Here is a 16,816-nt window from a genome sequence, read left to right as displayed (position 1 = left end):
TCAAGGAACATTCTGCATAAAATAGTATAGTCTGTTGCACTATTGATGCTATTACTAGGTCAGGCGCGGATCGAAAATTAATCATCGGGGGGGGGGGGGGGGGGGGGGTCTCTACTAGCATGTTAATTGTTGCAAAAGCAGACAAGAACTATTTTTTGTATTGTCGCATTTATTTCTAGAACACATTTTATCCACCAATTATTAATGAAGATAAAGTTTAGAATCAATAAACCTCTAGATTTATATTTGACTACAAATACCTAGATTCTATGAAATAGACTATAAACACGAGGCATGATTTTTACTGCGAAACTGAAAGGGTCAAATAAAATCACGTGGTCTAAAATTTAAATGACAATAACATTCGCAGGGGTGTATAGGATCATTTAATAAAAATCGAAGTGTGAAACTCTCAAGACTGGAGTGGTCGTTTCAAGATGTTTACCCCTTATGAATTGATCTGCATTTGGGGTAATGTGAATATTTGATATTTATTATTTCATGTAATTTTTTTTTTCGGTTCTATGAGATATTGTGTTTTGTAATAAGGTCATAAAATATCTTATAGAATGTAATCTTGATTAGCAGCAAACAAAATATATATGCATGTAATCAGTCCGAACCTATTGGCAAATTGAAATAAATGCGCATTAAAAATCTATTGATTTTGGAAAGTCTTAAATACTTCTTACTTCCTTAAAAGTTATTTCATTAATTTTGTTAAAATGATATAATTGATACAGGCATTGCTAATTCACTGACATATATTTATGTCACTGCCAAGAATGAATCTTTTAGCGCTTTTAAAATAAACATTTTACCGCCACCACACCCAGTCGACTCCCCATATATGCCGTCATATTTTTATTTTTTTTTTGGAATATCAAATTCGATTAAGATCATGTCAACCTAAAATATTATTTCAGTTTTAGTCCAGAGCGAGTGCTCGCCAGTTTCAAGTAAGAATACACCAGCTGATACTCTCTGCAACCATCCAAGTAAAAAGGACTTCGGTCTTGAAATGAATGGCTCCGTTAGGTATGGGGACAAGGCATAGATACAGAATTTACATAAAATTGTATTATCTCCATTCTTGCATTTATATAAAAATAAAATTATCGGTGTAAGGCTTTGCTGCTAGAGCAAAGATATTTACTAAGAATTAAATGTGTAATATTATTTCTGATTTTTTATTAAAGAGAGTCTTTAAAGACTTTACCAAAAATTATAGCTGGTTTTTTTTCGATCAGCAACTCAGGTTAGTTCGTTTAAAATTTTCTATTGATTCAATATATTCTTATCAAGGACAATTATTTAACTGAATGCAATTTTTACAATATTAAAAATCAAATGAAATCAATATAAATTAAATACTAAGATCCAATTGAAGATGAAGAAAACATCACATTGAGAATAAACGACTGCATCGGGAGTCAAGACTGTAGAATTTACACTATGCTGGACAAGAAGAAAGAAAATGCAATGAATCTTTGTATAGTCGTAAACGAGACAAAGAATTGCTTTGTTTTCACCTGTACGTGCCCAAATAGTCGTACACGTCGAGGTATCAATTCCCATTTATTTACTCTAAATCCTTCATCAGGACCTCAGGAAGCCACGTGTAAATTCGAGCTCATTTTAAGTGAGAATATTTCGGACAACATTCATGGAAATATGACAAGTCTAAGAGATGAAAGATCTGAAAATCCAATGGACTGTACTACTCTTAACTGCGAAACCAACCAAAAACACTTTGAAAAATAAAGGTGAGTAAAATAAGCTACCAACTGTCGGTAAAATTTTATCTTTTGAATTTTTTATATTTTAAAATGATGAATACAATTTTGAAAGAAGAAAGTGAGGGGGGGGGGGGGGTGATAAAGGAGATAAACATTAATTTAACTGATCTTTATCAATGCATTTAAACGAATTTATCTTTACGTTTCAATTTAATGGGTACACTGTACTTGATGTGATAATACTCTGATTTAAGATAAAATTAACTTTTTTATTGCTGTCACATAAAAGCCACACATTACTTGTTTTGATTTTATGTCAATTGTAATTATCCTGTGGTGAGCCCCTCTTTCGGAATGTTACCTGTACAATTCACCTGTAACGAGCCTCAACTCACTGGACCTTTAAAATTATAATCATTCCGTGCACAATTTGGACACGACAGTCCAAGGGGAAGGACGCAACCAAGACTTCTCCTGTTTTTGGGAATTGATTTTCATCAACTATCCTATGCAGTTACTCGCGATCGGGCAAACCGAAAGTGAAACAGTGTTTGGACCTAAGCACAAATCAATACCGCTGACAACACTTAGTTCCACGTAGAAAATAATCGATAAATTCGATGCAAAGTAGTCTGAAGCATTGTTTTTCAAGAATACTTATTTATCAATACCATCAAAATAGTAAGATTATAAATGGTACAAACAGTTTAGATATGTTTTGAAGTCGTATGTATTCATACGCTTGACTTCAATGTACTAGTCTCGTTCAACCAGACGCTCGACTGTCTCTGTTAATATCCGACACAGAGAGTCTCTCTTGCTTGTCGGAGATAAACAGTGACAGTCGAGCGTTTGGTTGAACAAAACTAGAGTTCAATCTTGCCTGGATCCATACAATTTCTCAGAAATATTTCGATTACTGATACTACTTGCCATGCAAAATCTTACATCGCTGATTTTATAATAAATGATAATCGATAAAATCAACTCCCGTCAGTACTTCAGTACTTTGTTCTTGTACTAGTCCTGGCACATTTTTACTTTGCTTTAAGCATTCTTATTTATAATGCCTATGGTCCAGCTTCTCTGAGGTAAGCCTTAGTTTTGTCATAATTATTATGCTTTTAATGTTCTTGTTTCATGAATGCAGTAAATGTCTTAAAACATCCAGTTACGAAGTTTCTCGGTAATTTCAACTTTTATAATTCAATAGCTTTACCAGCTGTTTGCTTATATTAAGCATTCTTATTATGGTGGTCCGTTTATGTCTCTATGTATATGAATGACATATGTTCCGTTGGTCTCATTTTAGTAAGAGTAAAGTGTAAGTGAATCCAGGTGTAAAGTAATGCAAGTAATGCATGTATGTCATGTATGTAATGCGTAACAGAAGTTACGAGTAAGTAAAATGTCTATCATTTAGACATGAAGTATTTGTGTTTATGCCAAGTGTTGGTATGGTGTCCACCTTGTGACATAAGTATGTATTTATATTTAAACAATTAACAGGTCTAAGTCTTCCTGGTACGTGTACTTTACTGGTGTTTTTTCCACTTATCTACATCGTAGACGTCTTCGTCACTGAATGGAGCATCAGCCTCCTACAGGACCAGCACCAGCAGAACCATATCTGAAGGACAGTCTCGCAACAACCGTTATATGATCAACTTAATAAGCAGTGCTCTCCTCCAATTCCGGATTCATGGACAAATCATTGTTTCAATTTATTTTATAACTCAATGTAGAAAGAAAATAGAAATCATTTATGTAAAATCGGTATTTTTTATCATTTGAGGGTCGGGATCTTCTATTATCCCTAGGTCATTTGGTCATTTTGTGACAATTGCATTCAAATTTACTCTATGGTCAGGCAAGTAAAATCATTTTTAAAGTAGGTTAAATCGCTACACAAAAATAGTCTAAACGCAAAGCAAACAAAAAGATAAAACAAGAAAAAAAAATAAGAGAGAGAGAGAGAGAGAGATAGGGAGGGAGGGAGGGAGAGAGGAGAAGGATAATACATAGAGTGCTCGATTCTTTTAAGGTTATTGATCATTCAAATATAAATGTCAGTTGTTTATTTTAATTTGACAAATGAGTGAGACAGTTGGGTAAAATACAGACTTCTTAATTTTTGATTCATATACTAGTAAAAAGGAAAAGTAATGTTTGCCAAAAAAGTTTCCTCTGCTTTTATGTGCAGTATATTTGGTTTTTAAGTTACAATGTTAACATGGAAGAAATCGCAACCTACATGTGCTCAATTTCTTTAAAATAATTTATTATAGAACCTCATAAATGTCAAACATCTAGGTAGATGTCAATTTTGGTTCCAAGTTAGTCCTACCTACATGTACATTAACGCAAATCAAAGGATAGTAAACGGGTTTTTTTTAAGTTTTGGAAAAAGGAAAAAGTCACCTGAAGCTTAATCTGGAGAGTATGGTAAGTGGAGCAAGACGGCAACCTCCGACTTCAAACTGCTTCACAAGTTCAGATGTACATGATGGAGTATTATCACGAAGTAGACGAACACGCTGACACAAGGCGTTATTTATGAAGATATATTTTGAGCTTCTTTAGGAAAACTTCTCCGTAATACCGCCGTGTACCACTTTTGCATCTCGTCACCGGAATTTGTTCTGCTATACCATCCCGTGAGAAGAATGTGCAAAAAAGAAACGTTTTTGTGCTTATTCTTTTTTTATTTTGTTGCGAAAGTTTTTTTTAGCAACTTCAAGGCTTCTACCGTGTTTAATTAGCTGATTCTGTTTCAAATATTCTTATTGGTTCGAAATGTAGTGAACCAATGTTTCGTCACCAGTAACAATATTTGCAAATTGCTTTGGATTGATTGTTTGATTGTTTGTAATCGTACCCGTTTTTAAGCATTTGTCAAAATATGTGGTATTTATCTGGTAGAAATCTTTCGCACTTTCAAAATGCGCTTTGAAATGAAATACACCCGTAATAGCGATATGCCAAAAGCTTTTGCAAAATTACGAATCGTGTATTTGTGGCAGTCAGAAAATTCTCTCTTCACAAACGAACTGTCTTATAAAATACCTTATCAGACCAATAAACTACTCAAAATTCAGTACACATATGCATTACCGAATGACTGCAAACTTAAAATTATATAGGCTCTAATTTCATTAATATTCTACACCCGTTTTCCAACTATTTTTACATCAGTGGTCAACGACTGTCTCTATTCAATGACAATAAATTTAACCTTTGTTGAACTGAAAGCTTGTGTTTATACCATTTGAAAGGCATTAAGGAGAGATATAATTCTAGAGTACATGTATCGCCACCTTTGAAATCGTGCAAAGCGTTATCGCTCTATGTTAAAATACACATTACATATTGAACAGCTGTTCGTTTGCATAGTAAAATTAATTGATGCAATGATAATGCAACCTTTTTCAAATAACAACATTTCACATTATAAGTTTGCACTAAAATTTTATAAAATCATTAAAATTTTAGAAAAGTTTGAATAGTTATACACCTGTAAAAAAGTTACTTTATAACTTTATACAAAAACAATCAGCATTTTGACTGTTAAAAAGACTGTTGACCGGTGACGTCATATTCGCGAAAACGAGTTATTGATTAGTAGGGGTATAACAAAACAGTTGTTGACTGTGTCTCGGGCAACAGTTTATCTATCTGACCGGGTCGCAACTGTTGCCCGCGGCCTTCAGCCTTGGGCAAAAGTTTGCGAACCGGTCCGACAGATCGCGTAATTTATGTAGCATTATACCTTCATCACCTGCATATGGAGTTTTTGTCTCTCGGTTTATTCGATACGCAAGGACATGCTCTACGTATTAAGGCGAGGCAAGCTTCTTACAAACAAGTTGATAAAACATGACTTTCAACAGTCTCGATTGAAGTTATTCTTTCGTAAGTTTTATGGTCGATACAACGACCTTGTCAGCAAAAACAATCTTACACTGGGTCGTTTCTTACTTATTGTTAGACTATAAATAATCACCGAATTGTCTACGGATTTTTCCGTTTTCCCGATTCGACAAAGAGGACACGGCGGATGTGACTGGTCAGCAGAAGATGCTCACTCCTCAATGGAACCTGATCCTACCTCTAATATTTTGAAGGCCCGTGTTTGTTCGAATTCTGCTCCTGTTTTGTATTTTTCCTTTGGACTTTTGATTTTGAACACTATTCGTTATCACCAGATGTCATATTTGATATTTAAGGTTCTCTGGCGGTTTTTTCAGGAACAATTCACCCTCCCTCCAAACCCTGTTTTTACATATACATTTTTATATACATATACATAATTTGTTATTCAAACAAATTGGAGACGCTTGTGTTTAAATGTTTAACGTGTGAATGATATAATATAAATACTATTTAACACTGTTTAATATATGTTTAATATCTCGTACTGTTTTTTCTTTGCTCAGGCTGTTTTCATTTTAGGAACCCAGGCTTTCCGACAAATCGTCATGGCTGCTATTCCAAGGATGTCAAGCGTTCTTCAAGCTGTTTGCTGATTGCAGATTTTGACTCACCATCAATGCTTATTTCAGAACATTTATATTGACAGTTTAGTTTTAGTAAGGCCAAGTTCAAAGATATGCCACCATACGAGGTGAACGTCTGTTCTCGGGGTACACCTCGTGGCAATTACCTTCATATCTACATGTATTTGTTTATACTTTGTTTGTAGCATCCATGGCCATCATCATCAATTAACTTTTCTCCAGTAACAGTAATTTTGTTTGTTACTATGACTACTACTTTTTTAACTTCATCTGCAATAAGGTATTTCAAACTTTAACTCACCTCATTACAATACGAAAAATTATGCGGATACAGAATTTTTTCCGGGGTTGGGGGGGGGGGGCGAGGGATATTTATGATTAATAAGGATCGGAGGTTCCGTGGAGTATTTTTAGTAATTTTATGATACATATAAATTTAGGCAGTTTCAATTCCCTCCCTTGGCCCCCTGAACATCCGTGCATGCGAAATTTTTGATGTTTGTGCAGATAAGAAAAACATGTTGCCGAAAAAGGGTATATCGATGTTTACAACACAGTTACAACACAACAAGTCAAAGCCCATATACGTTTCATTACTAGGCGTAAAACTACTAATAATTATATATATTTGTACATGTAGTTGATTGCACTTTTATATTGAAACGCTCTGATTTTTAATTTATTGAAATTTATGTCATATGAAATCTGCCTTAAGTTTACAAGATGAAATTGAAAAAAATTAAAGGTCATAACCAGTACAATGTGTAATCATTGTTAAAAAAATATATTATTCTTAATGCAACGAAAAATAACCTTTATTTTAAACTAATTAATATATAGGGCCATATATGTCAATACAATGTCATGTATTCCAATTTCCTTAATTATACAGAGAAATTTCAGGTAAAGTGGAAGATACTTTCTCTTCCCAATAAATAATATAAGGTGATATCTTTGATTAAGTTCTTATAAAGCATTTAGCTTCTATTTATACCACAAAAAAGCAACCCAAGTCTAGGCAAATATTTTTCATTTTGGTTTCCAATAAATTTATCGTTGTTACAGAATAAAAACAAAATATATGACTGTGTCATTTCTTTCTTCCAGACCTTGGCAAAACAAAACACTCTTAGTGTTAAATCCGTCTCTCCCCATCACCCAATTTCAGTTCATTAACCTGTTCATATTATTTATTGTTAAAATGTTTTAAAATTATTATTTCAGCAAAAATAGGCATAAAAGAATGAATATTAACTAAACGAGTAACACATGGGCTACATCGCTCACCTGAAGAGTAGTTCTTTTATCCCTTTCTATATGCTTAAAATGAAATTTTTCTGAAATATTTTCAACTCTTAATAAATTTTCACATATTCCAAGATTTGAACATAAAAAAGAGACAACATAAGATGAAGATCACGGAAACTTCCTTTTGAATTATCAAATCATAAGTTCTAAGACGCATCAACTGACCAATTTTATTGAACTAGGCCTCAACGCATCGAAAATTATGACAATTGAAAACTTAAGCTAAATACGCTAATACTGAGACCTAAATTTTAATATAGATATTTTAAGGTTTGATAATTTTAAAAGTAATATTATTAAAGTTATTGATTTGTCTATGAATAACTTTGAGATACCAAATTTAAGTTGCAGTGGCATTGATGTCTTAAGATACATAAACTATTGAAAGTTTTTGACTTAGCAGACTGTAGTGTTCAAATTAATATTTTTAAAATATTTTGTGCAAATTTTCTATTAAGAAATGATTGTCGTTAAGGTGGCTCGATACACCAGTATATCATTTGATGGATCGATAAAGAATCATTTTTGAAAAATGGATTTTTTAATTGAGGCTCAATACAATTATCTATAAATACATGTCAAAGACGGTCAAATAAACTTTATAATATTTTTTAATTAAAAAAATTATACAAATGAAAATCAAGAATTTTAGATATTTTTTAAATGGATAAAATTACCAATAACTATTACTCGCATTGAACAATTGCTATACAATCATATTTCAACAAGAAGAGAAAAATTTAAGAACAATTGTAAAATCTTAAATTCGAACCGATCCCGGTTATAATTAAACTGATCCCGAACTAAATCATGTTAAGTTGGAATAAATCACAATTTTGCAAAAAATTCAGATTGTTTAGCTGTAAAATGTTTTTTTTTTATTTACTGATCTTATAATGCATATAAATTACTTAGAATAAACTGTAGTATTTTTGTAAATTTTCAATTTTTAAAATAAGGCTGATCGGGATCTTTTTTTTAAAAAATTGGGATCGGTTCAAATAAGATCAATTGGAGTTTTTCAAACATTTGATGTTTTCATTCCAATTTCTTTGTAAATTATTATTGTTTGATAATTGCTTTATATGACTATTTGTTATTCTTTAGATTATTAAATTTAAATTAGATAAAGTTTTGGTGTGTGGAGGAACCTTAAATGAATAACTAAAGACTTAAAAATCAATATTATTGTAATGTTTTACGGTGATGAATACAATGCTAACATATTGCACTCATTTAAATTTTTTAAACTTTAATTAGTAAACCAATCAAAATAATACAAGCGTCCAAACGTCCAAAAGTTGCGAATTAAACAGCAAACACTCAAACCACATAGACATATGCTGTTTAATTAGAGATGCAATCAAAAGGGCGTAGCTTTCGTTTTACACCGCTTTAACACATTCTCACGTGACGTAACCTTTCATTTTCAGACAAAATCGTCATAAAATATTAACCATCCTCATTGAAAAAGGAAACAATACAGATTTGGAAAGATATACCAGTCTCTCGTTAAAACTGTATTCGGTTGTAACAGCCACTTCGAAATGATTGCAATCACAACCCCATTAGATGTATAACAAGCTAGATACTCATACATTTTATTTCTTTTAAGGAACTTGCCTGTTATTACATCTTCAAACAAAACCCAACCAAACCTTCACCATCTCCTAGAACTATACGAAGTCAGTTTGTAGGTTTAATAGGTGCTATTCTACGCGACATTTCATTAAAAGTCATTCATTAATATGCTGATAGTATGCTAATAGTATGCAATCAGTTAGCTCTCAATGACAATCTTTTCAATCTGTCAGAAATAATATCTTTTTTCTTCTAATCCTTCTTTCCAAACAATAATCAAAAGTTTGCAAGTTTATCTTCAAATAGTTTAGCATCCCTATGTAAGTTACTTTTAAAATAATTACAAAAAGTCGCACTAACTTTGATAAAGAACAAATTATTCATCCTAAAAAAATCTTGGTCACCAGGAAGTAAATATATATATATAAGTTTTACTTCATTTAAAAGGAAATCAGTCCTCAACTTTGATGAAAACCAACTTCCTATTAGGGAATCATTACTACACGTACAAAACAACTTCAATCAATTTTGTAACGTTTCCGTGTAATGTATATGTATGTACAGTTATTGTTGATATTGTGGTATATCATGGTACATCGCCTATATTTATAGGATTGTTTAAGTATAAATAGAATTTTGAAGCTGCCAAGACTGGAATATAAGTGCGTGTCTAAAGATGTTTACCCCTTACAAATTGATCTGCATTTTTGGTAATGTGAATTTTCGATATTTAGTATTTCAAGTAATTTTTTGAATTCGGTACTATGAGATATTGTGTTTTGTAATCAGGTCATAGAATATTTTAGAGAATGTAATCTTGATTAGCAGCAAACAAACTATATATACATGTTATCAGTCCGAACCTATCAGCAAATTGAAATAAATGCTCATTAAAAATCTATTGACTTTGGAAAGTCTTTTATATACTACTTGCTTTAGTAACAGTTATGATTATTTAATTAATTTTGTTAAAATGATATAATTGATACAGGCATTACTGGTTGCCTTTAGAGTATTGATGTGGTATACTACAATAGACTGAATCCGGCAGAGTTGATATTTTTAAAATAGATACACTTGAAGTGCTTTAGCTTATAGAAATCTCTGCACGATCATTTTGAAATCATTGGTGATGCAGTCTGAATACTTGTTGCTAATTCAATGACATATATCTATGTCATTGCCAAGAATGCATTTTTGAGCGATTCGAGAGTTTTAACCTTATTTTATTGCCGTTATATTTTTTTCTGAATATCAAATTCGATTAAGATCATGTCAACCTAAAACTATTATTTCAGTTTTAGTCCACAGCGAGTGTTCGCCAGTTTCAAGCAAGAATACGTCAGGTGTTGCTGATTGCAGCCATCCAAGTAAAATGGATTTCGGTCTTGTAAAGAATGTCTCCGTTAGGTATGGGGACAAGACATAGATGCACAAAGAATTTAAAAAGAATTGCGTTATTTCCATTATTGCATTTACATAAGATATAATGCATCGGATTAAGGCATCGTAATTTTTTCCAAGAATTAAATGTGTAAAGATATTTCTGATTTTTTAAAGAGAGTCCCTAAAGACTTTACCAAAAATTATGGCTGGGTTTCTTTTGATCAACAACTCAGGTAAGAACATTAACATGTATTTTGAACATTTTAAATATTCTTATCAAGGCCAACTGAATCTAACGTATGATATATATAAATACAAACAAAATCCAACAATGTCACTTAAATACTGATATCAAGTTGAAGGTCAAGAAGAAGACATCACATTTACTCTAAGTGACTGCATCAGGAGTCAAGACTGTAGAATTTACACTATGCTGGACAAAAAGAAAGAAAATACAATGACTCTTTGTGTAGTCGTAAACGAGACAAAGAATTGCTTTGTGTCCACCTGTACGTGCCCAAACAGTCGTACACGTCGAGGTATTAATTCCCATTTACTTACTCCAAATCCTTCATCAAGACCTCAAGAAGCCATGTGTAAATTGGAGCTCATTTTAAGTGAAAATATTTCGGATAACCTTCATAGAAATGTGACAACTCTCAGAGATGAAAGATCGGAAAATCCAATGGACTGTACTACTCATCAATTCAAAACCAAGTTAAACACTTTGCAAAATATAAGTGAGCCAAATAAGCTACCAGCATACGGTAAACATTCATCTTTTCTCTTCTTTGTTGATGCAGTTTCAACAAAGATGTTTTCAGTTTGGCCAAGATGAAGGAATTGGAAACTGCGATTTATACTTACAGGTAATAACAATTGGGTTTACACTTTATTCATCGGATTTGGCGTAGGCGCTTTTTTTGGAAGTTTGGCAACCTTTCTTTGGTTTAAAAGGTAAGCAGTATTATCTCTCGTCTGTGTTATGTGATGTTCACCATACCAATACTTGTTGCCTTTTTCTTTTAGGTCGGACTACCTAAGATACATGGAAAAATCAAAACATAAAGATTCAACCACTTAAAAATCTTAAGCAACGAATGTTTTAATAGTGTTTTACAATTAAAACAGGATCCTATTTACACTTAAGGAAAATTGAACTTTAGACTTTGAACAAAATTGAATAATTATGATTATATGCAAATAAAGATTTTTGATGATTAATTAAATCAAATTTGATTGAAATAGGTTTTATAATACACATACATTGTTCATTTTCTGACATCTAGATAAAAAATGTCAGATAAGTTCAAATATGCAATTGTACATAACAGATAACCCTACAAATGAAATGAATGGATAATTTTCAACAAAAATGCATGTTTTAATTATCATGACAGAAATAATTTTTAACAGTTCATTAAGGGCCATGTAATCATAAATAATTTTTTAATGATTGCAAAGCAGTTTAATTATTGAGATAAATGAACTGAAGCCCATTTTTGCAAAAACACTTGGTTTTTAATTGATAAATTTGAAAAGGCATAAAAACAACCATGGACAAAGCAATGTATATGCAAATACTTTTGTATAGTATTAGTCCGAAATTTCAATATCAGACTTACGATAACGTGTAAGATGAATCGTGGCGTATTTATCATATGTTTTATTATATGTTTTACATGCTTTACGAAAGTATAGAATCTCAGATTCAATTTAGTTGTTAATACATGTAAATACATTAAGAAAATGTAAAATTTTTACATAAAGATTATGTAAAAAAACATAATTATGATCAATACACAACAGTGGTTTAATAAGAATTCCCATTGTGGTTTTTTTGTATCATACAGGACAAAACTATGTTTATTATTTGGTTTGTAACTAACAAGATAGCAGTACATCTATCTATTAGTCCTATTTATGTACACTATAGGAAAGCCTCTATGCCGAAAACCTTATCAGTGGTAAATGCAGTATATAAGAGCGAAATCTGTGGAGATGAGAACTTGTATTTACAAAACTTCACGGAATACTCAGAAATACCAGATTGTATGATTAAGATCAGTTCGGAGGTAGGCTTATATTTTCTTTTCTTCGTACAAAAAGCTGATTTACAGCTACATGTCTTCTAAAATAATATCACTTCTAAAATTTAGTGATAATTTTGAATTTGTATAGCCTGAATGTTTTCAAAAAATAACGTTCATGTATAAAATTTGAATTAAAAAAGGTGTTGAAAATCAATTTTGCAGATGCAATTTCACTCCAAGAAATTTAAACTTGTGTTATATTATAGGAACAGAAAGACCCTTTACACAAAGCTCGAGGGAGTCCTAAACATGATACTCAAACAAAATTCCATGCATCTCCTTCTCTTGTCGTTCACGACAATACATTTGAACTGAGTTTTCAGAAGGAAGACAAATATGAAAGGGAACACACAAACGACAGGGGACTGGCGAAAACACAAGGTTTAGTTCCCTCGAGGAGCTCAGATAATTCTGATATTCAACAACAAGAATCTTATGTTAACAACGAAATTGAACAGGATACTTATTTGATTCCTTCCAATATGATTGATGTCACTAATACCGGTAGTCCTGATATTGGTATAGAATATCCAAGGGACAAGAACGACGTGGATTTAGCTACTAAAGACGAAGAGGACACAACAATGAAAACGAATACTGTACAGATGGAAAATCTCAATAGTAACGCTACTTATTTTGTGCTGAGTGCAGATGAGAATAAGACAGTGCATTGATTCCATATATATATATATATATATATATATATATATATATATATATATATATATATATATATATATATATATATATATAAAACTAGATTTGAACAGAGACAAGATATTAAGGTGGTACGATCTGTCTATCGTAAAAAAGACAATTTTACATTGACAAAATCCGACGAATCATTATTCCTGATAAAAAAAATAAATAAACATTTCAGTATGTTTCAAAGTCTCGTTTTTTTCTGCATTTAGGTCCGCTATACATTGTACACCAGATCCTAAACCATGCACATGTAAAAAAAAAATTACGTGTATTCATAAAAAGCGCAAATTGACATCACTTGCTGTAGATTCCTTTTTTACGCGAGCACTCAGTTCCGCGATTCAACTGTTTAGCATCAATTCGCAAGAATTTACAAACGCTGAATTTTTTCATAGTTTCATTCAGTTTAAATTCGTCAAAAAAATAAAAGCGAGATTTTAAAATCTGCAAGATGTGCTTCTCGCGATTTTACGTAGATATTAATTCTTCGCGTTTACATGTATTTAGAAATCTGCAGTATAGTTTACTACACTACACAAAATTGACGTCAAAGGTTTTCACCTCAAGCCAAGGTCCATGCAGGGCTTTCTCCAGATGGGAAAAGATCGTACATATTGACCGTGGTTTGCGACGATGATGTATTTTATATAGACTTTCTCCCATCTTAATACATGTATACTTGTCTTTATTATGTTGATATGTCTTCTTTTATGACTGAAGGCCACTTAGGCCTTCATCGTGCCAGCAACCACCTACAACGGCGCAGCATGGACTTGTATAGAACCAACGAGTTCTTAAACTTAAGAAGACTTTGAACCATATCGTTCACCTGCGTAACAGGTCCTTGTATCCAAGCAGTATTCTTACTTTAACAAATATTGGATCGAATGCGTATAGAAGTGAATCAAAGGTTTTACAAAGTTTAATAAATGCTTTTCTAACGTATAATACAAGCATATTTTACTCGCAATATATAGCACCAAATTGTGACTTGTGTTAATTTAGGCTCTTTATCGTGGCAGCACACATGGAATGCAACATGGACTTGCATGGAACCAACCAGTTCAAGATCTTGAGGAGACTTATAAACCATATTGCTCACCTGCGTAACAGGTTTATTAAATTCGTTTCGGTATCCCTTTTTATATTTTCTTAAAACTCAGTAATTGTTACTATGGACCGAGTTTTACTCTGTAATATGGTCATACATTTTGTCGTAGACTTTACGTATGCGCAGAGAAGCTTTTAGATTTAACGATCTCTGATCCCCGGCCATGTTTGATAATTCTAAATTATCCACATCTTTTAATTTGTACCATAAATCTGCCTTTTATATACTGTGGTTTCATTAATATTCAAGGGTATCAATTTTCGTGGATAAAGTAAAAATCACAATTTCAACGATATGTAAATTCGAGGCCAACGACCCTATCAATACAAAATCTTAATAGGAATTGCACTTACAATGAACATTTAATTCCGTGGATCATCAACGAAATCCATGAAAATTGGTATTCAACGAATATTGATGAAACCACAGTAGACAAATGTAGTCGTCAAGTGTTAGTATAACGATGAATTTTTCAACGAAATGCTTGGTTTAGTGGATCCACGAAGACCTACTTCGTGTAGGTACATATAGGAAAAGGGGTGCGAGCCGCCGACGCACTGGTACAACCTACCCCCCCCCCCCCCCCCCCAACTTGTACATTTATTCCATTATATCCAGAGTGGGCAAAGGACTATATAATATGGTTTGAGCCTAAAATGGCCCCCTAAAATGAACATTGTCATTTTACTGTAATTCTTCATTTTATTTGTACAAATAAACATTTGAAGTTTTTTCATAATTTTCATTTTGATTTTAGTACCCACAATTTAAAAATATGACATCATCAAGTTTACCTATTCCCGCCATTTTCTCATTTTTAGCATAAAACGGCTTGTTTTTAGGTAGTTTTTCTTTAAGGAAACATTGAGCGACTGCTTGTGCAAACAAAATATTTTCACCAAAGATGTATCTATCCAATACTTATAAGTGAAAAAAAGTTCGTTCTTGTTCAAAGAGTCGCTCTATATTTCCCATTCGAAAAAAGATAAGAAAAATGTCAATTTTTGATTGATTTTGATTAAGTTAAAAAAAAAGCGTCACTTCTGACGTCATATACTGCCAGTGAGTGCATATCAATCAAATAAATAGGTGAAAAACATATTTCATGTCAACTCTTATATAAAATAACACAACAAATTAATGTACCTGAATCATTTTAAAAATAGCGAATTTTGGGGGCCAAATTTGACTAATATCATATATAGTTCTTTGCAATATCTTTGTAAAATGCATGGAAACCGTTTAAACATTTCTGTTTATTTCATTTCATAGAGTTTGAAGAAAAAATAACATTTCTATGATGAAAAAAATACTATGAGGCTGATGATCGGAGAACCTTAATAACCAAAAAAAAAAAGAAAAGAAAAAACCATAAAAAACATAAAAACCAAACAAATATACAATTTAAACATGTTTAATAATAATAGTATTAACGAGATCACATGGTAAAACAGATAATGTTACACAACGGAATATTTCATACATGAGAAAAAAGTTCAATGAAAGACCTTGAACAGTATTAACGAGTCTACGACGTAAACACCTGGTAAGAGTACCACAAGGTATACCACAGTTTTACGTGTCACATACTATTTCTGTTACACATGAGTCGCTGAACGTATTATTTTTTTTATTACAAATTTAATGCTTCATGTAGCTTACAAGACAAAAAGAGCCCATTTCTCACTAATTTTTGTAATTTATGTTATTTGAAAGAAATGCTGCTCAAAATAAAATGTAATAGTCTATATTTACCGCCAGTCTTCAAATAAAATCTTTTAACACCCTAACCCATGAAAAAAATTGACATAAATAATGTCTGATGAGAGAAGGTATGGTTAACAGAGAAAAATTACATGTATATCGGAGAGCAGCCCTAAAAGCATAGTATTACATTTCAAAATACTGACAATAATATACAAAAGAAAAGATAGTCAAACACAGATTGTTAGGAGTTTTTAGGCAAACCAGATTTATTATTTTTTTGATAGTAAGGGTTTGGACGGAAATAATAACAGAATGCAAATATCATGAAATGCAGAACAAAACTAATGTTAAACCCAAAGAGAACAAAGTTTAAACATTTTTTTAATTACATGTATACAGAAAACTTTAATACAGATTAAAAATACCTTTAAATTACTTGTTTTAAATATCATCAGGAAATAGTTTTACTCCATGATTTCGATAAGAAAGAGCTCTAAATGTTTATATTGAATGGTATGAAGTATCTGAATTCAATTTATATGAAACATCTCATTCATCAAGTCACAGTATTTTTGATAAGGAGTAATGAACTTTGAATTAATTAATTGAGCAACTGTATGTTAAGCATTAAACATAGTGAATTTTAATCCCCCCCCCCCCCCCCCCCCC

General features: G+C 31.9%; 1 protein-coding gene and 1 long non-coding RNA gene across 2 annotated transcripts; both read left to right on the top strand.

Annotated features, from left to right (window-relative positions):
* The first annotated feature begins 375 nt into the window (after positions 1–375).
* LOC136272107 (uncharacterized) lies at positions 376–1,683 on the top strand. The gene is made up of 4 exons (XR_010710013.1): positions 376–471; positions 927–1,038; positions 1,200–1,258; positions 1,391–1,683. It is a non-coding gene; the product is annotated as an uncharacterized lncRNA (long non-coding RNA).
* Positions 1,684–9,714: 8,031 nt separating this feature from the next.
* Positions 9,715–13,340, top strand: LOC117683712 (uncharacterized). The gene is made up of 7 exons (XM_066073224.1): positions 9,715–9,855; positions 10,444–10,555; positions 10,706–10,764; positions 10,888–11,298; positions 11,401–11,488; positions 12,468–12,606; positions 12,831–13,340. Exons 1-7 carry the CDS (start codon positions 9,822–9,824, stop codon positions 13,296–13,298), a joined length of 1,311 nt encoding a protein of 436 aa, XP_065929296.1. The 5' UTR covers positions 9,715–9,821; the 3' UTR covers positions 13,299–13,340.
* The last annotated feature ends 3,476 nt before the right edge of the window (positions 13,341–16,816 follow it).

The sequence above is a fragment of the Magallana gigas genome, chromosome 10, assembly GCF_963853765.1.
Source record: "Magallana gigas chromosome 10, xbMagGiga1.1, whole genome shotgun sequence".
Lineage (NCBI taxonomy): Eukaryota > Metazoa > Mollusca > Bivalvia > Ostreida > Ostreidae > Magallana > Magallana gigas.
The sequence above is the reverse complement of the archived record's forward strand: the minus strand, read 5'-3'. Positions and strand labels throughout refer to the sequence as shown.